The sequence below is a fragment of the Trachurus japonicus genome, chromosome 23 (genome assembly GCF_045865225.1).
Source record: "Trachurus japonicus isolate A0001 chromosome 23, Traja_1.0".
Classification (NCBI taxonomy): Eukaryota; Metazoa; Chordata; class Actinopteri; order Carangiformes; family Carangidae; genus Trachurus; species Trachurus japonicus.
The window spans coordinates 8653196-8676236 of record NC_140929.1 but is presented as its reverse complement, the minus strand read 5'-3'; the positions used below and the strand labels follow the sequence as shown (position 1 = coordinate 8676236).

The 23041-nt window shown below is 44.3% G+C and overlaps 1 protein-coding gene across 12 annotated transcripts in view; it reads right to left on the bottom strand.

Moving 5' to 3' along the window:
* Positions 1-996: 996 nt before the first annotated feature.
* ppp1r12a (protein phosphatase 1, regulatory subunit 12A) overlaps positions 997-23041 on the bottom strand; it is a 47477-nt gene continuing 25432 nt past the window's right edge. The window contains exons 4-28 of one of the 12 annotated variants that reach the window (XM_085768828.1): positions 20137-20296; positions 18636-18780; positions 18466-18540; positions 18240-18331; positions 17979-18136; positions 17674-17795; positions 16187-16294; positions 15249-15476; positions 14854-14945; positions 14438-14551; positions 13533-13685; positions 12654-12818; positions 11654-11818; positions 10306-10396; positions 9745-9937; positions 9450-9611; positions 8542-8663; positions 8377-8442; positions 6982-6998; positions 6771-6888; positions 6570-6674; positions 6396-6443; positions 6192-6225; positions 5268-5318; positions 997-1089 (exon numbers count right to left, since the gene is read on the bottom strand). In XM_085768828.1, coding sequence (XP_085624954.1) covers positions 5287-5318; positions 6192-6225; positions 6396-6443; positions 6570-6674; positions 6771-6888; positions 6982-6998; positions 8377-8442; positions 8542-8663; positions 9450-9611; positions 9745-9937; positions 10306-10396; positions 11654-11818; positions 12654-12818; positions 13533-13685; positions 14438-14551; positions 14854-14945; positions 15249-15476; positions 16187-16294; positions 17674-17795; positions 17979-18136; positions 18240-18331; positions 18466-18540; positions 18636-18780; positions 20137-20296 — 2765 coding nt within the window. In that variant the 3' untranslated portion in view covers positions 997-1089; positions 5268-5286. Of the gene's footprint in view, positions 1090-3184; positions 3457-5267; positions 5319-6191; positions 6226-6395; positions 6444-6569; positions 6675-6770; positions 6889-6981; positions 6999-8376; positions 8443-8541; positions 8664-9449; positions 9622-9744; positions 9938-10305; positions 10397-11653; positions 11819-12653; positions 12819-13532; positions 13686-14437; positions 14552-14853; positions 14946-15248; positions 15477-16186; positions 16295-17673; positions 17796-17978; positions 18137-18239; positions 18332-18465; positions 18541-18635; positions 18781-20136; positions 20297-23041 lie in introns of those variants that run through there. The other 11 variants (XM_085768825.1, XM_085768827.1, XM_085768836.1 and 8 more) reach the window with 11 other exon arrangements.

Below are 23041 nucleotides of genomic sequence, written 5' to 3'. Positions count from 1 at the left end.
AAAAAAAAAATGCATATTGCACATACAGTGAAAGCTTAAATTCCACCAGGTCCGCCTCGGTTTTCGCTAAAGCGAGATTTTTTAAAATTGTTTTTCCCTCTTGGAAGACACACAGAGGTACAAAAAAAAAAAAAAAAGAAAAAAAATGGGGGGAGTCGGTGGGCAAGTGTGTGTGCACTGGTGATCGGTGTGTGGGAAGGAAGGAATGAAGGAAATAAAATAAAATAGGGGCCACGATGAGGAGCTGATACTTCAGGGTAAGGGGAGGGCAAAGTGGCACTTTAAGGAGGGGGAGGGGGGGTGAGGAGGAAACTGCACAGCACACAACACTTACACAGGAAGAGGAAACAAAAAGAAAAAAAAAAAGACATCAAATAAGAGATGGTGGCACAAATAAAAATCAGGTGTTGGATAATAATATCTGTTCTTCAGTGATAGCCGAGAGAGAGAGAGATAGAGAGGAGAGAGAGAGAGAAGAGATCGATGCAAGTGTTTTTTTCTTTTTCTCTTTATGTACATCTAAGGCTTATTGGTTAAATAGTTTTCAGGCTTCCCCGCCCACAATGCTTTTTAACATGCTGCTCACACAACCCTTTTTTCCTTTTTGCTCTGTAAACTCAGTGGTTCTATCAGGACAGCAGCCACACGGTCCGAGGTGGTGGGGGTGGTGGTGGAGGGGCTTACAGTCGAGTCACGGGTGGGGTAGGGTGGGGTGGTGGTCGGGGTGAGGTGGGGCAGATAGATAGATAGATGGATGGATGGATGGATGGATAGGTGGGTGGTGGATGCTGCAGCGGTGGAGGAGCAAAAAAGGGAGATAAAGAGTTGGGAGGAGAAAAAGAAACAAAACAAAACAAAAAAACAGGAGTCTTGTCTCTGATGTCTGTTGCAATTAATATCTAAATGTGCAATTCCATTAGTCACTGTCATGGGGGACTAGAGGAGGGGGTGGGGGGTGCAGAAGACGGGGCGCGGGCGGGCGGGCGGGCGGGGGGGTCTGTTCTACTTGGAAAGCTTGCTAATGACTCGAATGAGCGCTCCGTTCTCGTCCTTTAGTCTCTGGTTGTCTGCTTTCAAGTCTGGGAGCATCTGAGAAGGGAAAGAAGAGGAAACAGGGAGGAGAGGACGAGAGACACAGAGAGAGACAGAGAGAAAGAGAAGGAGAGAGAGAGAGGTTTAGACACGTCTTGACAAACACATGTCACTCAAACCAGTCAGGCTGGTTTTATGTTTTTATTTTTTATTTTTTACAAACTTTACTTGTTAATTGCAGTTTGTGTAAAAAGCAATCTTTGGAGTCACACAGCAGCTCTCATGTTTTCTTTACTCCTTTTTTTTTTTTCTTTTAAATTAAAGAAAAAATTTTAAATAAAAAAAAAATCACTTGTTCCAAGTCAAAAGAGAGAGAGAGGAGAGGAGTAGAAGCGATCACACCACAGGCCAAAGATCCTGAGAGAAGCCATGCACAACCTCAACCGCTGCTGCCCGGCAGCCACAACAATACACAGCACCGACTGATGTCTGAGCTCAACTACAGCTACATGTTCATTATTGTGTTGTACTTGTTGTGTTTGTGTTTGTACCACAGAGCGCGACAGGAGGGCTGCTTCTCGTTTATTTACTGTTGTTCACAAATGAGCAATTAGTGCTCCTGAATGTCTCAATTTGTGCTCTTATTGTGAAATCACAGCAGCAGGTGATGGATTCACAGCAGCTCCCAGGTCAGCAGCTAAAACCTAATGAATCTACTCTTTATTAAAACTGTAGGTTAATTAAACAAGATCATTTGTGTTGTGTGTTTAAAACAACTCCAACACTGGCTGCCAATTTACAACATCACCAGTTTGATCTAGTTAAAAACAAACTGGTTTCAATGGAGTTTTACACTGAGTTGAAATGAATTTAAAAGATTTAAAGTAATCTAAGATCAAGTCTAAACTAGGTTTAAGATTAGTTAATCCAGGTTTAATACTCAGCCAAACTCTGTTGAGATCTTGAGACAAAGTATGCATTAGAAAGACAAACATTAATATGTATATAAATATGTAAATAATCTGCTAGTAAGTATAAAAAAGTTAAACCTCCTTAGTTGGTGGTTTAAAATTAAACCCAGATTGAAAGTTTTGGAGCAACAGGTTATAACTGAATCCTGGTTTAAACTCAAAGTAAAAACTAAACTGAGTTTAAAGAGAGGTTTAAATTAAGAGCACAAATAAGTAATTTAAGAGCACAATTATTATTATTTTATTTCCCATCATGCCTGTCTAGCTCTGTAGCATTATGCATTATCTTCCTTTTGATGTTTTGTTTGCAAATTTCAGGCTTGAAGATCTGACGTCACTCATTTTCCTGCCGTCCAACAAGGTCTTTATCAATAATTATCTGAAAATGAATAACAATCAAAAATCCAGTTGTTGTTGTACTAAATAAGGAGCTGTGAGGAGGTTCTGCAGTGGAGGACTTCAGGTAGGACTCATGTTTCTCTACTGACACTCAACACTGAGAATCCCCGGCGGGAGATTTCAGTCCCGTTTGGAAAAACAAAGTGTACAGATGACAATCGGCTGCTAGTTTAAATATCCCATCATGTTGTGAAGTATACGGAGATACTTTGTACTTGATGCTGATCAGAGCTAAACCAGAGTCCATGCAGCTGTCTGAAGTCGGCTTTAGTTGTCATCTGTTGAAATTAAAACTCGGAGGAGAATCATCACATACAGAGGAGGAGGAGGGGTTGGGGAGACAAAAAAAAATAAAAGGTTGAGTCTGAAGATTTGGGCCGAAATAAAACAAAATAGAGAAAGATGCCACTTCATGCAAAGAAGCCAGAACAAGCCAAACCGAGCTCCCTCTGATGGGAGCATCACAACTAGAGACTACAGAGGACACTTTCCTTCACAGTGGAGACGCGTCGGTGTGGAATGAAATTTAGACTCCGGTCGGTCAAACTGAGCTCGACTCGGCTCCTCCTCCACCTGCGTTCACTAGTTCTGGACGTTTCTAACACTCGACACGTCACGTACTGTAAAAGGAGAGTGTCCTGTAAAATAAAACAAATAAAAAACACCCTCCCCAATCTGTACAAAACTCAAAAAGCTCTGGGGAGGCAGAGAGGGGGAAAAGTTTACAAAACCAGTGGTGGTGGTAGTGGTGGTGGTGGTTGGGCGGTGGGCACCTGCCTGTCTATGGAAGCGTGGCAGAGCGCGAATGGAGCATGAGAAGAAATGGGGTTGGGAGGGGAGGAGGTGAAGAAGAAAAAGGAGGAGGAGGAGGGAGGAAGGAAGGAAGGAGAGATGGTGGTGGACAGACGGACGTGGCTTAGAGGTCGACGCTGGGCAGCTGGCTGCAGGCGGACTGCGAGAGCTTGGCCACCACACGGGCCAGGGCCCGGTTCTCAGCCTGCAGCCGCTCCTTAACCTGACGCAGGGCCTGAACCTGCTTTACCTGGGGGAGGTTCTGCAGGGAGGGAGGGAGGGAAGGAGGGAAGGAAGGAAGAGAGGAGGGAGGACAACAACCACAACATAGGAGAACAGAGAGAAAAGGAGGAGGGAGAGAGGGAAAGAATGGCAGAGGAAGAGAAGGAGGAGAAGTGTGGTGCGAGAAAACAAATTAGAGAGGGAGGATTAATGAAAGACAAGGACAGTATAAATGAATAGAGAGGAGGGGGCCGAGAGGAGGAGAGAGGGAAAACAGAAAAGGAAGATTGTTAGAAAATGGGGACAGATTTTTTTTTGGAAACCGAAGGAATGGTTAAGAGTTTTTATTTTTTTTATCCCGGTTTGACATGATGCTTGTAGACAGAGTGGAAAAGTGACACTGATAAGATCACGGCCTAAAAATAAAACACACTTCATTATCACAGCCACGGAAAGAACATTTCCTTACTAGAGTTTAATGGATTTTTTTTTTCCACCTCCAAACTTAAATCAGCTTTCCAGAAAAGGAACATTTAATTGGACGTCTCTGCAGGAGAGGAGCTTAAACGCTGCGTCGACATAGATTAGGACCACTGACCTGAGATGTGGCCTCAACAGAATAAAACATCAACAGGTGCACGTTTACGTTTTTGACAGACTGGAGGTTATGTATGACTATAAGAGGAGGAGGAGGAGTTTTCTTGTTTCTTGTTTCGCTGCTGGGTGAAAATGTGAACGTTTTCTCCAGACCAATTAAATCACATTTAAATCACAGATATCAAGAGTCTAATCATCTAAAATCATTCAACTGTGTGAGACTGATAACAGGTGGCAGAGTGGGATTAATGTGTTGCTGCTGGTTTAACCAAAGTGTTTCATGTTTTACATTAATAAGAGGCGGCAGACGAGGACCAGCGGCGTCTTCAGGTTTCTTTCCCCCCCAGCATGACGTCATCTATATATGGGTCGTTAACTATATTTATGTATTTGCTTAAAAAACAAATCAGCCGTAATATCTGTGCTGTGTTAACGGCTCCTTAGAAAACAGACAAGACGACACAAAACATTTAAAGAAAAAATGAGATTTCCTGTTTGTAGCTCCTCAACGTCGACTCACTTTTTCACTTTGAACTAATTTGGTTTGTTTTAATGTCTTCGTTCATCAGATTTCCTGCACACTGAAGCTACATCACCAGTTGCTCTCTACTTCATATTCATCATATTATGTTTTATGGTTCATTCATTTTAATTAAGACGGAGACTTTGTTTTGTTCCCGTCTTACTCTGCTGCTAAATCAGGATCTTCTTGACTGATGCATCGTCTCTGTGACTTTTGGGAACAGCCCCACCTGTTGGCAGCACTAACATCACACTCTCATAGTGAATTACTGAGACACTGATTTGTAATGAGGACAATAGAGATGTGCAGGGTTTAGGTTATTAGATAAACTGCTGACTTGTTTTACCAGCAGCTTTTGTGACATCTCCATGTTCCCAGATCCTAGAAACGACTTTGTTCATAACAATGTTCACAAAACTGATGAAATAAAGACAAAAACTACATAAATCAAACCTGAGCTGTAATAAAAACACATTATATTTCCAGCATCATGGGTTTTCAGATGACTCATCTCTCCTGCTAAACCAAAAAAGTGTCTTTATTATAAATTTTATATATATTTATGTAAAAAAAAAATCTGAAAAATCACAGCTGTTCACACCACACTGGAACTCACAAGTACCACCTACACACCACCTATGATCTTGACGTCATTGAAGGAAACAAACCCCATTAAAATCTAATGCTGCATCTGTGTGTGTCTGTGTGTGTGTGTGAGTGTGTGGCAGTACCTTAAGTTCCTCCTCCATCTCAGAAATCTTCCTTTCTAGAGCTCTTCTTTCCTGCGGGGCGGAGGAGAGCAGGTCAACTCGACACTCGACACACTCAGCACAACGACAACAACAACAACAACCACACGCTGTAGGTGCAGGCTAGTCTACACACTGCGTTAAGTACAGAGAGATGGTGTGGAAGATGGTGAGGGTGTATAGTGACAGCACACACACACACACTTGAACACACTCATGTCTTGTGAGGCGTCTGCAAGCAACAGCCAGGTCAGAGTTAACATGACGTAGAGATGATTTACAGGATAAAGGAGAAACGGGGACGTAGTTTGTGTTGGATGGTACGTTAATGAGATGACTCACGGACACTAGTGAGGTCAGAATGTCTTTTTTGGACCGAGAGAGAGAGTGAGAGGGAATAAAAAGGACATTCTCACACTATAAAAGCCTGTGAGGACAAATGACACATGGGTGATGATGTCAAATGGCTGCGTTTACAGCAGGGGCTTCGAAATAGTGGCTCACGTTCACAAATCAACTAGATATAATGATGATGATGATGTCATGGCTGCAGAGAAGACGCCAGTGAAAACACACATGCACAGGTTCTTGATTCAACAACCTATGATTGTTCTAGTTCCTGCACTCATTAATAAATACATCACTTTCACGCAAACACACACACACACACACAAATGAGGAAAGAAAGAAGCAGTCTGGAGAAGTGGTGACCACACTCTGCATCTGAGGTTTAAAATAAAATAAGTGTGAAAGAGACGGTGGCGGTGTTCTGGGTGGCGAAGAGGAGGAGGAGGAGGAGGAGGAAGGCCCTTTGACCCCGGCTATAAGGGCATGTGTGAGACAACAGCCAGCAGCAGAGAGGAGACTGATACAAATAAAAGAAAACTCAGGGGAAGAAGATCATACCACCACCCAGATGATATTGGGGCCTGCTTGTTACCTTCAGACATAAACCCAGGGGCAGTGTTACCGTCATGTTTTAGATCAGGTGGGATTTAACAGAGAGTCTAATTCTACATGTAGTTAGAGACACAACTGGAGACACACAAGTTAAACATCTTTACAGTAAAAGGTCAAACAGAGGAGGACGTCTGTAGAGGAGGCATTTACCCTTTTCTCCATCTCGAGCTGTGATCGGTCAGCGTAGCGTTCCTGCCTCTGCAGAAAAAAAGACAACAATGGTGGCAAAAATGTGAGAAACCGGAATAACCTTTTAATTAATTGGTGATTTTTAATAATAAAAGAAAGAGAGAAAAAAAGAAAGCAAAAGTGAGCTCATCTCACCTGTGTGGCCTTCTCTAGTTGTAGCTTCAAGTCTGCCAGCTCCAGGTCCGTGTCACGTAACTGGGCCTTCAACTTCTCGTTCTCAGCTAAGATCTGCTCGTAGAGCTGAAGAGACAGACACAAACATGTCGATCAGAGAGGGAAATAATTAAAATCAATCATAATTATCACTGTAGAAAAGATTATTAACTACTTATGTACCTTTTTATAATCAGTGGTGTCATCTCTATCCAGTCGGCTCGAGTATGGCCTTCGACTCTCGCCATAGCTACGGCTAAAAAGAGTGTCGTTGCGATCTAAGGATGAAGTGCTCTCATTCCTGAAACACAGGGGACAGTCGTGTGTGGTTATAAACAAATGTTTTAATAACACACACATACACACAAGATAATGTGATGCCAGTGACACGTACCTGGACAATCTGTCGCTCTGTAAGGAAACAGAAAGTCAGAGAGAGTGTTAATGTGCATCGATACAAGCTGCAACAGTTCATCTTATCAGTGTTTGTGCAGAGTTAAATTGAATCAGACTGAACTCCACAGCCTCCTACAAACTGCTCTACATGCAGGTATGTACACTAATCCCTGCACAGCTGCTGCGCCCGGAGGCCTGCAGCGTCTCGTGGCCTGCCGAGCTCCTGCAGCAGCAGCAGCAGCGTAAAAAAAACCTCGGAGAACGAGCCCAGACATCAGATAGCTGTGTCAGGTCGGTGGGTCGGGCTTCCAGCTATTTTGAAATTGCGCTCGGCTTCCTGAGGCGGCGGCACGACAACAATACTACAATCTGAGTCAAGAACTGCCGTTGAGAAGAAAAAAACAAAAACGATTCATGTAAAGTTCAGCTGATCAGATCAACAGGCCACGAAAAACAATGTGTTAAATCTCTCAATCAGGAAGGATATAAACATTTTGTACAACTTGCATCACTTGAGATATTTTTTTATCATATTGATGCTTTTAATTTAAATGTATTTGAATATCATCATCTCATGCAAACACAGCTTGAAATGCTTTACATAAAAAAAGATAATAATTGTCGGTGCTGCTCAGGAAAGGAAGACGCTCAGAGGCTTTTCCGGTGAGCTTTTTGCATCTTCTACCAAGATAATTGCTTGTTTCCTATTTAGAGCTCCACCCTTTCTACCGTGGTATCTGTGTACGTCCGTCTCATCTCCCGAGTATCTGAGCGTCTGTTTGATGCTCCTGTTCAAACAGGAAGTCCGCCCAGCCGGCAGTATTTCCACAACACGGTCCATTCTGCTCCTCGCTGCTCCATTTATAGATCATCTGACCGCTTTTAATCCGTTTTGACGACATATAGTTCCACTCTTATATAATCACTGGAAGAAATTTCTATTTTACTATGATTTCAAATGGGAACCACCCTCCACTGTCTCATCCACGTGTGACCCCAGCGACCCCGACTTCCTCCGCTTTGTGTTTTGAAAACCTTATGATCTATGGCAAAAAAAAAAAAAAAAAAAATTTGGTTTCCAACGTCGTCACGGCAACCGGACAATCGCAGGAAGACGGACACAATAAAAATTCAAAAGGGCACCGACGGTGAAGTGAAGTGAGAGGAGGGGGGGAAAGATAAGAGGGAGGTGGGAGGGAGTGAAGGGAAAGAGTGGTGAATATCAAAGAGCGGTGGGACCCGGTCGGCCTCGACGACACTCGACTCGAGCACGGAGCAGAAAAGGGGCAGAAATCAAACGGAAACAGAGTCTTGTTTGATTTGACGGACAGGCTGAAGGGCTCCTGGCTTCACTCGGCTTCATCTGTCTCTGTGTGAGCGAGGGTCTTGTTACCTGTGGCTCCCCCTTGGTGCTGCCTTCCTCCGAGTCCGACTGCTGATCAGGGTCATTTTCATCACCCTGGAATTAAAAAAAAACAGTAGGAGGGTTTACACATGCTTTTTTTTTTAGCTCTTAACCCTGATCTCTTTAATCTATCGCTGTCTGTGAGTCTCTTACGTCTTGGGTCCAGAAGGAAACCCCGGTGGAGCGTCTCTTCTCGCGGGGCCGCCTGCGATCCCGTATGGAGCGGGGCTGAGACTTGTCCTCTCCTTCCTTCTCCTCCTCCCTTTTGTCCACTTCTGTGCATCGACACAAATACCAAACAACATTTAAATACTCTTTTCCTGTCTTATGCAACAGACATTTATACAAAAAGATTAAATACAGTGTTCATGAGCAAATGTTATCAATACTGAGATCAGTTTAACCCTAATTACTTCGAGATCAACAGGGCAAACGCACAAAAAGTAATCCTAATCAGAGCTCAAACTGAAAAAGACAGAGAGGTCCAGGTTAACTGAGGCAACAGTTTGAACAAAAGTAGAGTCAGGACATCGACTTGACTTGGCTGCAGTTCAGAGAAAGAAGAAGGAGAAAAAAACAGGCTTTGGTCGTGGGAGAACAAAGCGGTCAGTGTTTCCTTCAGTTGAACAGACTAAAGCTGTCGCCCGTTTTTTTCCCAGGGATGTTTCACGGATTTATTTTCGTTAAGAGAGCAGCCACTTAATTTAAAAAGGCAACACAATCCCCCCTCCCCTTTCTGTCACAATGCTCTTCATCAGACTGTGGCGGTTTGCCCGTGTGAACGTGGATCTGCGGCGACAGATAGCAACATCAGGTGGAATTAAGCTGTGATGCAGCCAAATGTTGTGTTTATATGGTTTCATGTTATTTATTTGACTTTCAGGGTAGTGGCAGTTTAATCAGCTGAAGAGAGACGACACCATGACAAGTATATTATGAGTTCTTGTCATAGCAGAAGGGTCAGAGACATTATAAACTAGTGATTTCTTTAAGTTTTGATCTTATCATGGTTTTTGCTTTGCTATAAACCTTTACTGTTTTCTGGATTTGAGGTTACTGGCCTTTTTCTGTGTCTCTGGAGGAACGGCTATAGGAGGAGGTGATCCCCGTCAGGCTGTTTGGCCTGTTGAGGGAGCTGGAACTGGAGGACAACGAGGTGCTAGAGTAGGATGGGGTGGAGGCAGTGCTGACTGAGGAAAGGGCAGAGGTGGAGGAGGACGAAGGTCGGTAACGCTGGAAGGGAGAAGAGAAAAAAAACACAAGTAAGATTCAGGAAACGATGGAAAATGTCAATCTGCTTTATCACTTGGAGGAAACGGGACATTATTGTCAGGTTTTAGGTAAGGTGTGATGAAGAGGAGAGCTGTACCTCTTCGAAGCTGCGGTATTTCGACCGGTAATCGTCCTCCTTGGTCTCCGTCTCCTTCTTCTCCTCCTGCTTCTCCTTGTCCTGCTTCTCTTTCTCCTCCTTCTCCTCCTCTCGGGTCTTTGGGGGACGACTCTTGCCGATTGTTTTCTCAGCCTCTTGCAGGTCGGTCAGAGTCACACCCTGGAAGAGGAGAGTGAGATTAAACCTCTGGGTTTTTAATGGACTTTTTATTTCTATTGAATCTGCAGTAAAAAGTTAGATACTATATTTTATGACGTTGAATTCCTGGTTGTCATAAATTGTGTAACATGGCGGCACAGTGAAGTTCAGATTTGCAGGAAATGACAGAGCTCAAATTAAGTCAACAAGTAGATGAGTATCTCTGGCTGTGTACACAACCTGCATGAGCTCTGTCTCAACCAGCATAAAAACTTTTGTTTAACCTGTCCACGTCTATAAAAACCATGATGCAAGCTAAAGGAGAATCAGCAGCTCAACATATGAGACGCTGGGTGTTAAGAGATAAGAGGTGACTGGGGGTCACTGACCTGAGTGGACCTCCTCGACTGTCGAGCCTGTCTGGAGCGAGCTTTCCTCTGGGACTCCGACTCCTCGTCTCGCACTGGCGTCAGGTATGACCTGACAAACACACAAAAAAAACAAACACACAAGTTGAATCATTTGGTAGAGAGAGCACATCTATGACTGTAGATCCAGCTTTCTGTTCACATCTTTGTGTTTGGTCTTGACCGGTTGTACGTAACGACACCTACAAGTCACACAAGGTGGTTTGTGATGAGAGGGACGGCTGCTCTAACCCACACACAACCTGGGAAAGTGATAACACTCTCCTCTCGCACAATAACTCCTGCAGAGCGAGGATATTAAACTGACAACAGAAAGATTCATATACTGCAGGGCTCCAGGTGTGCGTTTGTGGAATGACGTGAATGTGCAGCAGCTATCTATTTTGAGCAACGATGTGATTTCCTGTAATGAAAACGCAGGATATTACTGAAAAACGTTTGAGTTGGATCAAGTTAAGACTTTCCAAACAACATTTACACCTACTTTCAGTAACTGAGGTAAAAGAAAAACGCAGGATTTATGTTTAACTTTCTGGAAACACTGAGCTATTTCAGCATTTTGACTCAGCAGCAGCAGCAGCAGCGGCAGCAGCAGTTGTGTGCCTCCGTCGGCCACACACAAGTATGAACTGATTCGGTGCAGAGTGGAGCCGTGGCCTTGAGGAAAATGTGCAGCTTCTGCCCACCGTCCTTATAAGGAGAAGTCACTGGAGCGCCCCCCCCTTCTCCCCCGGCACTGAATCGGCCCCTTGCTCCGCTCCCTCCGAGACAGACAGGTGGCTTATTTCAGCTCCCAACAGGAAGACACACACTCGACCCCACTCAAACACACATGTGCAAAACACACGCTTTCTGTGACACACTGTCGGAGACAAACTCGCTCTTCCTTCTGTGTGTGTGTGTACAAAACTGGAGATCAAACATACACACACACACACCCCTGCCCTGTTCTCAAACAGAGGAAATGCATCCGGATTACTGTTGGACTGACGGAGGCTTTTCAGGATAATGCCAAGATTTCTTGAGTCTGTTTACAATAAATATTTTGTGTTATGAATTAACCAAGTTCCCTGAATAAACATAATAAATAAATGCAGCAAGTAAAGAATGTGTCGGGATGAAAATAATATCATGGGACATTGAAAGCCTCCACTTACCCCAAAATAGCAACAGCGATAAAAAGACAACTAAACAAAATCTGAGTGACAAAATCTATGAAATAAAGACCAATAACAATAAGATAACACATTCCTGAGAGAGAGGGACTGCACAATAGAGTCTCAAATAGAAAACCAAACTGTGCTGTTACCTGCGTCTTTCACCGGTGACGGTGCCAGTGCCAGTGGTGGTGGTAGTGGTGGATATGGCGGTGGTAGTAGTGGTGGATGCGGTGGTCGTAGTGGAGCCAGTGTTTATAGTGGGGATGACCGCAGCAGACTCCTTCTCCTTCTCTGCACTCTCCTCTGACCAGTACCTGTTTACACAACACCATTTCATACACGTTACACACACACACAAACGCAAAAACACATTCCACTTCAACTGGTGTCATAAAAATGTTGAGTTTGTGGTCAAGGAGCAGTTTCAGAGGTCACATAGCACAGATACACTAATATACAGATGGATAAAAATAACTATGATTACCTTTTGAGTTGGGTGGAGGAGAAAAAGAAATATTGATATAGTATAGTATCGCTATATTTTGTGTGATACAATTGTATCGATACGCAGTCGCAGACAGTGAGTATTAATCATTTATTATGTAAATTGCAAATACAAATTTACATTTTTAATTTGAGAATACAAGTTCTTTAAAGGATAATCCTATTTTACAAGAATGAGAATAACTTTTGGGGCCTTTTGGGACCTAATTTAGTACAAATACAAAAAGGTAATAAACCTCAATCGTATCATTATACACAGGATATCGCAAAATGTTTTAAATGTTAATGGCAAAGAGTCATGGGAGATTTGTTAAAGGTCCCATATTTGAAACTTTTACTGTGTTTTATTTGAAGTGTTTATCCATAAAGAGATGTAGCTGGGGATGTCTCTGGAGCTCTAGTGTCAACAGGTTGGTGTCTCAGGGTGTGGTCTGTTTACTTAAGTCCTGATGGCTGATTTTATGGGTCAGTTTGTGAATACAAGCTGTGTACACTTCTCTGTGGACTGAGCCTTTGATACTTTAACAGTATAAAAGGAAGAACCTAGTCCTGCTTTGTAAAATGGTACGTAAGATGGCCTCAGAATCAGGATGAAATACCCAGGAAGTGACAATATCAACGAGTCTATGAGGAAGGTCCATGTACCTGCTGGTGAGACTGGTGGAGCCAGTGCGTGTGGAGGAATAGCCCAGGGTGGAGGCCAGGCTGCGATGGCCTGTGGGCGAGGTAACGGATGAGGAGGTGGTGGTGGTCGTGGAGGAGGAGGTGGTCGAGGAGCTCAAGTCCTCGTGTCTTCTCCCGAAAGAGCCGCTGTCGGACGAAAAAGCAGTGAGACGGAGCGGGGACGCAGGCCGGGGCTGAGTGAACGGCCACTATGTTGATCGCTACCACTTTGTTAGATGATGTGATTATGAAGTGAGATCATTAGTGCTGATGCTCAGAGCTAAAACATCCAAGCAGACTTTCTTTTTCTTTTCTTTTTTTTTTGCATGAAATCAATATTTGCCTCCAATTTTTTTTATTTTTAACATCTTTCTCCTTCTGTCGGTCTAAAATGCTGCATTTTTGGGCTTCACTCTGTGTAGTGCGCCTCACACACAAAAAGGACCTTTGTCAGACGGGCTTAATAAATCATTGAATTGTCTGACAAAGCCTGTGGTTATTCTAGAAGAGTTAGAGGTTATGTTAACAGTAGCGCTATTGATTAAAAACGGGAAATTCCATAACTGGGGAATATAACTGAACAGTGTCCAGGTTTTGCAGCACGATGAGTTGGGTGGGGTTTTATTTAATATCTAAATTCTATCATCGCTGCACTGAAAAACTTGCTCTAACTTCATCCGGACAGTAACTGTGAAAGTAAATCATAACAAACACATCTTTCAAATCATCATGTGATCATTAAAATGAGCACAACAACAAAATGCACTTGGAGCAGAGCCGAGACACACGTGACACACACAGAGAGAGGAGAGGAGAGGTGGGTGTGGAGACGGTGGTGTCCCCCGGGTGAGGCTGGTGTACCTGCGGTAAATGCTGTAAGACTGGTAGTGGGAGGCGGGTGGCTGCCAGGGTTTAGTATTACAGGTGTTAGGGTCCAAGCTGGAGGTGGACGAAGACTTGGCTGGCACGTCCCGCGTGCTGCCGCTCCGCCCTAGCGCTAGCGTATGGGACGTGCTGGCGTGTTGGCAGGCGGGTGGGCGAGAGAGGCATGTTAGCGGTGGAGGCGCACACACACACACACACACAGATATACAGTAAAAAGAACCATATATACTTAAGACTAGCTTTGACACACTATTTTAGCATTTATGTCATATGGGACTAGAGGATTTTGTTTTACTTTTTCTTCTTAAAGTTTTGTTTAAATTCACTGAAAAATGTTTTAGCTGAATCACTTATAGCGTGAAAACTAGGCCAATTGAATTAGGTGGCTCATACTGAAGCTTTTTCCCATATGACATGAATACAGCATAAGTCCATGTCTAGGTTTTGTGCCATGAGAATTAAGTTTGATTTATCTTGGAGGCTTTTTAAAAAGCCTGACTAATGCATTTAAGCTCAGTGGCACAGCAACCCGACAGGACAGGTACAGTCATGCAACAGACTCTGTGGCAGTGATAGAGAGAAAAAAAAAAAGAATAGGCAATGGGCTGATTGCATGGCTTTCTCAGTAGCTGCTGCTGTGCATGGAAGCAGACATCTAATGACATAATCCAAGCAAAACAAACAAAAATAAGGGGCACAGTAGATGACTGATAAACAACCGTCAGTGTTGTCTACGCAGTGGGTTTTTACTTCCAAAAGCTATGCAAGTCAACCTCGGGATGGGTCGACGCATCAGATCGGATGGGGGGGGGTGGGGGGAGGCAGAGATCTGATGAGGGGATGGGAGTTTGGCGGAGGTTTACGCCGCAGACGAGGCTAACCTGCGCTGGTAGCTGGGGGTTCGGTTGGTGGAGGCGCTTCCTTCGCTATTCTTCGTGTCGTCGTCCCAGCGTCGTCGGGTGTAGGAGCCGCTACGTATCAGAGCAGTAGAGTCCCTGGAGAACCACAAGCTACAATAGTACCCTCGGTTTCCACATACAGATCCTGACTAAATGGACAGAAACTTAAAACCAATCTAATCTTCCCCCATTACATCAAATCTAAATCTAATGAATCTTTCAGATGTTACCAAATTCACCACTACGCAATGTGACAACATAACCAAAAGCAGGAGCTTCAGGCTACACACACCATGCAGAGCATTGAGGCCTTGAGCCTGCAACACACAGCAGTGGGCAGCAGGAGCTGCTCATGCTAATGCATGTCTGCACAGAGCCACTCGGCTCTGAGGCTTCACCTGTTTTCCTTCTCGTCAATGTCTGAAGTACTGGCCAGTCTCCTGGGGATAGTGGGGGCCACGTAGGCGAGCCGGGTGCTTTTGTCCTTTTCCTGTAGGCAGAGGAACCAGCACGACCCATGTTAGTGAGTTTATATGGAAGAGGATGTCAAATTCAAACTGAATTTAGCATTTCAGTCTGATATGAGCTCTTGGAGAAGTTCAGCATTTCATAGAAACATCAGTCCCATTATAGATTTGATGAATGAGCTGTAAAAGATACTTGGAAAGACACTGATTCAATCGCATCATCCTATAATGTCTTTGTGTTTCACATTTGCTGTAAATATGCTGTGACCCACTGATCTCAGAACTACCACAATGAGAGCAAAACAAAACAGCGAGTGAGTGTCGACCTTCTCTTTGTCTTTGTTGTCCAGGGACGAGGAGAGACGTGGGCTTGAGGCTGATCGCATCACCCCTGTGGTGTCCTTCTCCCTCTGGGCCTCCTTGGTGGCCGTGATCTCTGCCAGGGCCCCGTAGCTGCCCGTCTTCCTCAAACCCAGACGCCACGACGCCGGAGACTCGTCCTTCCTCTCCTCCTCCACCACTTTTGTCGAGACCTTTCCAGCAGGCTGAGCGACCTGGAAAGCCGAGCAACCGAGGCAGTCGTGTCATACACTGACGTAACCGATTCAAAAAGCACAACTGTGATTTTTAGTCATCTTGGTGAGTAAAACAAAAGTCAATACAGTCAAAAGAGTGGTACAAAATGCTTTTGGATTAATCTCTAAGGGGCTGCAATTTTTAGGATTTAATAATGAGACCAGGAAGTGACATTTTAAAAAGGAAGGACATGCCAGTTATGAGGTACAATCACATTCAGATTCAGACTAAAAATATGCACCGGTACCTGACTTAACCCACTGCAGGACTATAAATAAACATCCTGAGCACATGCTATCCTCAAAAGATGATAACTGTAACGACCTCAAACAAAGGGTGCTGAAGGATCTTTCCACCTGTTGGGAGTTCAGGGTCCAATTTACAGTTTTCACACAAAAACTTGCCACGGAAGCTACAGTATCGGAAGATGACAAGCAACTAAACACAACACAGAAGCCACACGGACACAAGGTGAAAGCACAATTAGGACGGTGCAACTGCTGAATACAAGTGAAAACAACACCATGTAGGGTTGATGAGTGAAAGTCAGCGAGAAGGGGGGAGGGGGGTTCAATCGGCAAAAACCTGGAGCAGGCCAGCGTGGTTAGGGGGGGGTGTTAAGTCGTTTTGTCAGTGCACAGGTGCATGTAGGATGAGAGAACAACTCTGGTGCACACCAATGCCTCACCATGGGTTTTTTGGGCACTAGAGAAATGCCAGTTTTGCGCAAGCCTTGACGCCACAATGCAGGACAGCCTGGCTCCGCCACAGGCATGAGGGGAGTAATATATTCAAACTAAAGCCAACCAAGACAAGAGCCCAGGATGAGAAAGACGCAGAAGAGAGGGAGGAGGGAGGAGGACAAAGAGGTTGAGACAGAGAAAAAGCCATAAGACAGAAGCAGCAGCAAAAGAAACACACTTTATGGCAAGGACAGATTTTTTTTTTTTGATTTTTTTTTAAAGGCCTAGTCACACCACACAATGCTTACTGCCAAACCAGGGAAAAGGAGGGAAACTACCATTATTATTATTCTCAGTTGGAATAAGCGTCAGATGATCCCACAAACATCTTGGTAGTGTCAAAACTGGACGTTGTTAAAGGTTTTTGCTCACTCTTTGTTAGACAGAAGACATTGTGATGTGTGAGCGCTAGGCTTCAAAGAAGAAGAAGAAGAAGAAGAAGGAGGAGGGCTGGAAAGAAGAAGATCATTGCAAGAAAAGGAAGCAGAAAATAAAAAAGCATTGAGGGGGGGGGTCTTGGAGAGGTGGCAGCTATTTGCAGGACACTGGCTAAAGGCTGCTAACTCAGGAGAAGATGAAACACTGTAAAAAGGTTCTCTCCTGTTTAAGCTGCTTTACAGTTTGTAGGTGGTTTCTGACATTTCTAACAACATCCAGTTCCACCTTAATAAAATGCTTTAGATAAATAAAATAACACCTTCCTAGCTGCCAGTTATAGCTTTAACTGAAAGAAGCAGCTTCATTCATGTAATGGGGTCACTCTGGTTAAATGCTTTGCCTGGTTTTGCCAGCAGAGGGCAGCAGACTCAAAAGAGGAAAACCAGCAACCAGCTCTTGTTTTGCTCCTAACGACCAACTCCATCTACTCCTCTAAACACTGGTGTTGGTGTCTTAACGACCTTGTAGTAAACTGTTAACATCACCAAGAACTGGCCACACGTCATCCCATCTGGGCAGCCTGTTGCCATGTTTGTTAAACACCAGCGTCAACGAGTCGAAAAAAAACAAACTCTCGTTTCTTTTAGGCCTCGGTGACATTTTCTCACCGTGCTGCAACACGATGAACAAAATCACGAGCAGCTTTGATGGCCCGGGTATGAACCACAAACTCATTTACGTAAAACCCCCCTGGTGTGTCTTCAGTCGGCTGTGAAATTAAGTTTGTGTTCAAAGAGGGGGGAGAGAAAAATCTAAATAGATGTTTAATTTTATTGATTTATGTCCGTAATGAGGCACTAACATGTCTCTGTGGGGCAGAGTTGGCCTCATGTAACACGGGAGGTGCAGTTTCTACTTAGAGTAGTTTGAGGAGAGAGTAGTGACGTGATTACATCATCATCATCGTCCTCTGCTGCAGCGTTCAAGGCCCACACAACTGTTCTTGTAGCGCCAGCACTGTGGCGGCTGTGTGTGTGCACCACCAGGTCATTACCTTCTTTACCGGCGAGGTGGGGGTTGTCACCTGGTTGGTTGGGGTAGTTGGAGATGACACGGTGATGCTGGTGGGGGCGGGTGTTGTGCTGTTGCTCACCGATGCCGACGGCTTGGTCTTGTCTGGAGGAGCCAAAAAGAAAATACTCAGTGATTCATACACATATAGAGATACAGTATATTATGAAGTGGTGACTGTGGTGAGGTCGGGAACATGAGCCGACCTGATTTAATTCAATGCAAGTAATTCAATTGAAAGTAAATGCTTTGGATGTGATTTACTGAAGACGCACACACACACAGTACCTGCTTCAGTCTCGGACTCCGAATCTTCTTCCTCCTCTTCCTCACTCGAGCAGCTTGATTCGTCCTTCTTCCCCTCCTCTCCTTCATCCTCCTTCTCGGCTTCTAAGGTCTCGATGCGTGGGGCGCTCTTCTCCGGCTCCAGAAGCAGCGTTTCTTTGCTGCAATGCACCGAGAAAAACAAGTTAAAAATCAAATGACACAAGGTGAAGTTTTATTTATTATGCCCTGCACTATAAGGTGATTAGTTTGGGAGCCATTTACCTCTTGATTGGTTTCAGTGATTGGTTGTTATCCCCGGTGGTCGTCGTTTCAATCAGAGGAGATTTTTTAACGTCCTTCTTCTCACTCATCAGCTGCAAATCAAGAAAAACCAAATCAACCCAAGTCGTTCTAACTGGAGGGAACAGACACGATCTTGGATACATAATGAACGAGTCGTGTTCATTCAATCACAAGTTTCATTGATTGCTGATGAAGTTGCACTCACCAGATTTTGTCTCTTTTGTAGTTCTTCTAAATATCCCATAACATCTTCGTCCGCTACGTCTAAAGGTGTCTGGCCCTGAAGGGGAGAGGAAATAAAAGTTGAACTAAAATACAGAATAGATAACACAGCACTTAGTGTAAGGAGGCTTCAGGTCGGTTCAGGGAACTCACCATTTTATTAATGAGGTCCATTTCACATAGATTCTCCACCAGTATCCTACATGCCTCCTCTTTGCCCCAGTGTGCTGCTGCGTGTAGAGGAGTCCAGCCATCGTAGTCCTTAATATTTACATCATACCCTGCTTGGATTAAAAGCCTGTGCAGTGGAGAGGTGAAGGGGGGTGAGGGGAGTGTGAGGTGGGACAAAAATAGTTTTCATTAGAATTAGCAAATCTGGTTTTCTCGGATTTGATTCTATAAACTAATCCTCCAAGGTGCTGCCAACAGGGTCCGGGCTTTTACAAGTGCTTCTACTGTTAACAGATTTAATAAAACAACAGTAGCACTGCTGGACGAGGATGGCAAATCTTAAAATCTGATATTTCTGCCAATAAATCTGCAGCGACTTGGAAGACATTTACCTTCTTGAATTGTGTACGGTAGTGGCTAAACATCTTAGCTAACTTAAAGCTATCTATGGCATTAAGAGTTTGTTTGGCTGCCGTCCCAGACCAGATGGACGGGCGGCTGCACCGCGGCTGTAAGGACAATGTCGGGACGATGCATTGACGAGATGCAGAGACCGAGATGTGTTTGACATTAGTGAAGAAAATCCTGATGCGAGGCCGCTGCACTGTCTTGATTATAAACAGTATTTATATAAGATATCTCCATAACACCGAGCTACACAGGCGCTGGTCGCTGCAATTTTAGCCCAAAGACCATTACTTTTTCTTTGATCTTATTTATTATATTAAACATATTAAGACAAAAAACAACTAATTAAAGGGATAGTTCAACGTTTTGGCAAATTGGCCCATTGCCATAATCCCTATAGTCATAGGCCGTGAGCTACTCAGATCTACGCTATGGAGGCTCATGGGATTTCTTGGTTTCCCTCATCAAACTCAACAAATACACAATCCAACAACTCCAAAACGCTCTGGTGGACAAGTTGTGACCTGCACATACACCACGCTATGAGATAATAACAGAACATTACGAGACAGAGTTGTTTTCGAGGGAAATGCAGAGACTGCTTGCTGAAAAACTGCTGCCCCTGACAGGAACGCGCATCAGTGGTTTTCAATGAATTTACCTCAAAAACAACTCTGTCTCGTATCGTTCTGTTATTATCTCATAGCGTGGTGAATGTGGAGGTCACAACTTGTCCACCAGAGCGTTTTGGAGTTGTTGGATTGTGTATTTGATGAGTTTGATGAGGGAAACCAAGAAATCCCATGAGCCTCTGTAGCGTAGCTCTGAGCAGCTCGCGGCTCTGCTCCACCGTTCTAAAAATAGCTTGCACCGTCAATTAAAGGTAACAAACCTACTGCTATGTATATAGGGATTATGACAATGGGCCAATTTGCCAAAATGTTGAACTATCCCTTTAAAGGGTTAGACAAGACAAATGCTATACTGGTGCAAACAGTGCTATACATACAGTATATAGATATGTGCATATGCGTGTCTGTGAGCATGTGCATGTGTTGATCTGACCGCTGCTTACTTTAAAACCTCAACGTATCCCTTCGCAGCCGCCACGTGGAGCGCCGTCCCTCCAGACTTGGCGTGCCGGATGTCTTGAATCTGGCCGCTGTTGAGCCACTGCCGGGCGTCCCTCAGCATGACCCGCTCCTCCTCTTTCCGGGCCGCCTCGATGTCCACACCTGAAGAAGACACAGAGGAGGAGGAGAGCGTTAAAGTGGCACGCCGACGAACTTAGGGACAAGCTGATAGTTGTAACACTGAACAGCATAGAGTGGAGAAGGAACAATATGGAGATATTCATTATGAAGCCTTGTCTTACGTCTATGGTAAGGTATGTGAATGTTTGGAATACATTACATTAGGCTGCGACTATGGATTACAGCAGAGAGGAGAGAAAATATTTCAACACGTAGCCATCAGATAAATCTTTGCATTCTTAAACACTGCGGTGATAATGCAGCTATAGTGACAGCTGTGACAAGTCTCGTTACACAAGATGCACTCCATTCACCCCTGCACTTTTATAAATCCAGGCCATGATGCTATCTCCTCCTGCAGAGGAGAAAGGACGCAGCATTTTTCTGACAGGCCTCTGGAAACACTAGAGGGTGTTGTAAAGCTCTTGAAATCACAGCTTCGTGCCAATATTCTGTCAATTTAAGCAATGAAATAGTGGCAGCACACATAAAGGCCTGAGCTGTTTAAGTGGGTCAATATGTGGGAGCTATACGCTGCCGTGAAAAAACAGGCCTGTATTGTCTTGTCGACACCTGGTTGGAACACGAGACGAGTCTGAAACGCACTGCTGCACGAGTCGTTGACTTGTCAGCTGAGCGTTAACTGAGTTGAACCACATAAACAGCGGTCCAAGAAGTGCTCTGGGGCCGCAGCCAAAGCTTCAGCTGATCTTATAGTTTCTTGTTCCACTCCGAGGGATACATCATCGCTCAGTGCCTCGACACTTTTGGAAAAGTTTAAAGATCGCCTCGGGCTTCTAAGCCAATGAAAGAGGACGTCTGTGTCTGGCAGAGTTCGGCTTCGGAGAAGGGCAGAGGGAAAGTCTGACTTAAGCCATAAATTGAATAAAAAAAGAGCTGCTAATCAAGAGGAGCACAAACAAAGTTATTAAGACATCTGCTTTGTTTGCTTGTTTGTTCAAATTACTGAAAATTGGTCCATGAGCCTTTAATATCACGGTGAAAATCCATCTGCTTTCCAACACGCGTAACACAGGCTTCAATGGAGCGAGGATGGAGCGGTCATATTCTGGCTTGTTTAGGACTGGACATGTTGCTTATTAGGAGGAGGATTACTGAGCTCAAGCCTCGGAAAGTGAAACCAAATGGGAAGAAGATGAGTCAGTGTCTGAGTTTGTGTTCGACTGGATTTCAAGTTTCGTTTCAAAACAGAGCGACTTCGGGGACAGGAACTGCGTCCTCGTTTCACTATCGGTTGCAGCTCAAGAACAACAACAACCGAGATGTTGTCACGGTTACAAAAGTCAGAGATGTGTACAACTACACTGTGATTATACCTGAAAGGAAATGTTTTAAAATGTTCCTCCGCCAATAAACACATTGTTTTTGGGAACATATAGTACCAAGTATGCATAGAGTAACTGCATTTAATCACATCAACTTATGCTTGAGCTGTCATTTAACAAATCCACCTTAACTACAGGCAGAACAGCTACAGTATTGTGGTAGAAAACCAACTTAAACTTGATTAGAGCGGTTCAGTTAATGTAGGGAATGGGAGCCGGCCAGGTAGGGTAACGTCCCGTGATCTCCTGGGAAGTAGCCTACACTGTGTCTATAAAAAGCAGGCAGCCTAATGGCCTTTAAGTAGGACTACAGAATAAGAGCCGAGTGGGAGAGTTGGCAGCGGTTCAAAGTTGAGTTTTTACAAGGGAACAGCACATCTTCTACCTAAGCATTAAGATAAAGAGAAAATCCGATACACCAAAAAAGGACATGCCTCCTGATTCACCTCGCTGACAGTATATTTACAGGATGTCCGGCAATGGCAAAATGAAATATCTATAGAAATCCACCCTGAAGCAAGCTGTGGTTATTAAAGTTCCTGTTTTCTTTTTTAAAAAGAAAAGTAAAAAAAAAGGGAACTAGAAAATTCACAGCTTCACTTTGAGCTGAAGATAAAGCCGTCTAATCTTAATGACCCACACTGTCGACCGCGCCGGCGTGCCAGTTAGAAACATTTGTGAGGTTTTCCACCTTCAGTCCGTTACAAGGACAGAGCAGCTTTCATGCGGCAGCTGATGGAGACGGAGAGGAGGGTGGCAGCGCTGCCCAGTCACTTGACCCAAATCAGGGTCAGGGAGAGGATCTAGAGGTTGTCTCTGCTGTGGGGCGAAACCATGGCTACTCTCTAACAAGTTTAACCCCATGACTGGTGTCTCTTTGAGAGGAGAAAATCACATTACAAACATACAGAAGTGTTACACAACAGCTAGTTGCATAATGCTGCCTGCTACCTCTAGCATGGAGAACTGAGCCGTGGATTGTCTGCAGCTGCCCCCGGGCCAGGATCATCGCAAATTCACTCTTCAGTGGAGATTTATGTCAAAAAGCTGTTTTTCCAAAGTCTGCATTGATGAATAAATAAATAAGTCTAAAACTCGAATTACTAAAAAAAAAAAGCTATTCAGGAGTCTGAGTGCTGTGAAATCTTTGAGCATGCTGAATGAAGATACGTTTGGCTTTGCTTTGCATAGTGATGGATCTTAGCTGAGGCAGCGGTCGGTCGGGATGCTCTGAACCAGGCGGCGCGTCGCCCGGGAAATCGGGCAAATCAAAGCTGACAGGTGCCGCTGGCCGAGATGCTTGAGGTTCGGGCGGGTGTGAGCGTCTCCGCCGACGTTACATAACACACCCGAGGAGCATAACATGTAAACAAGCGCCGTG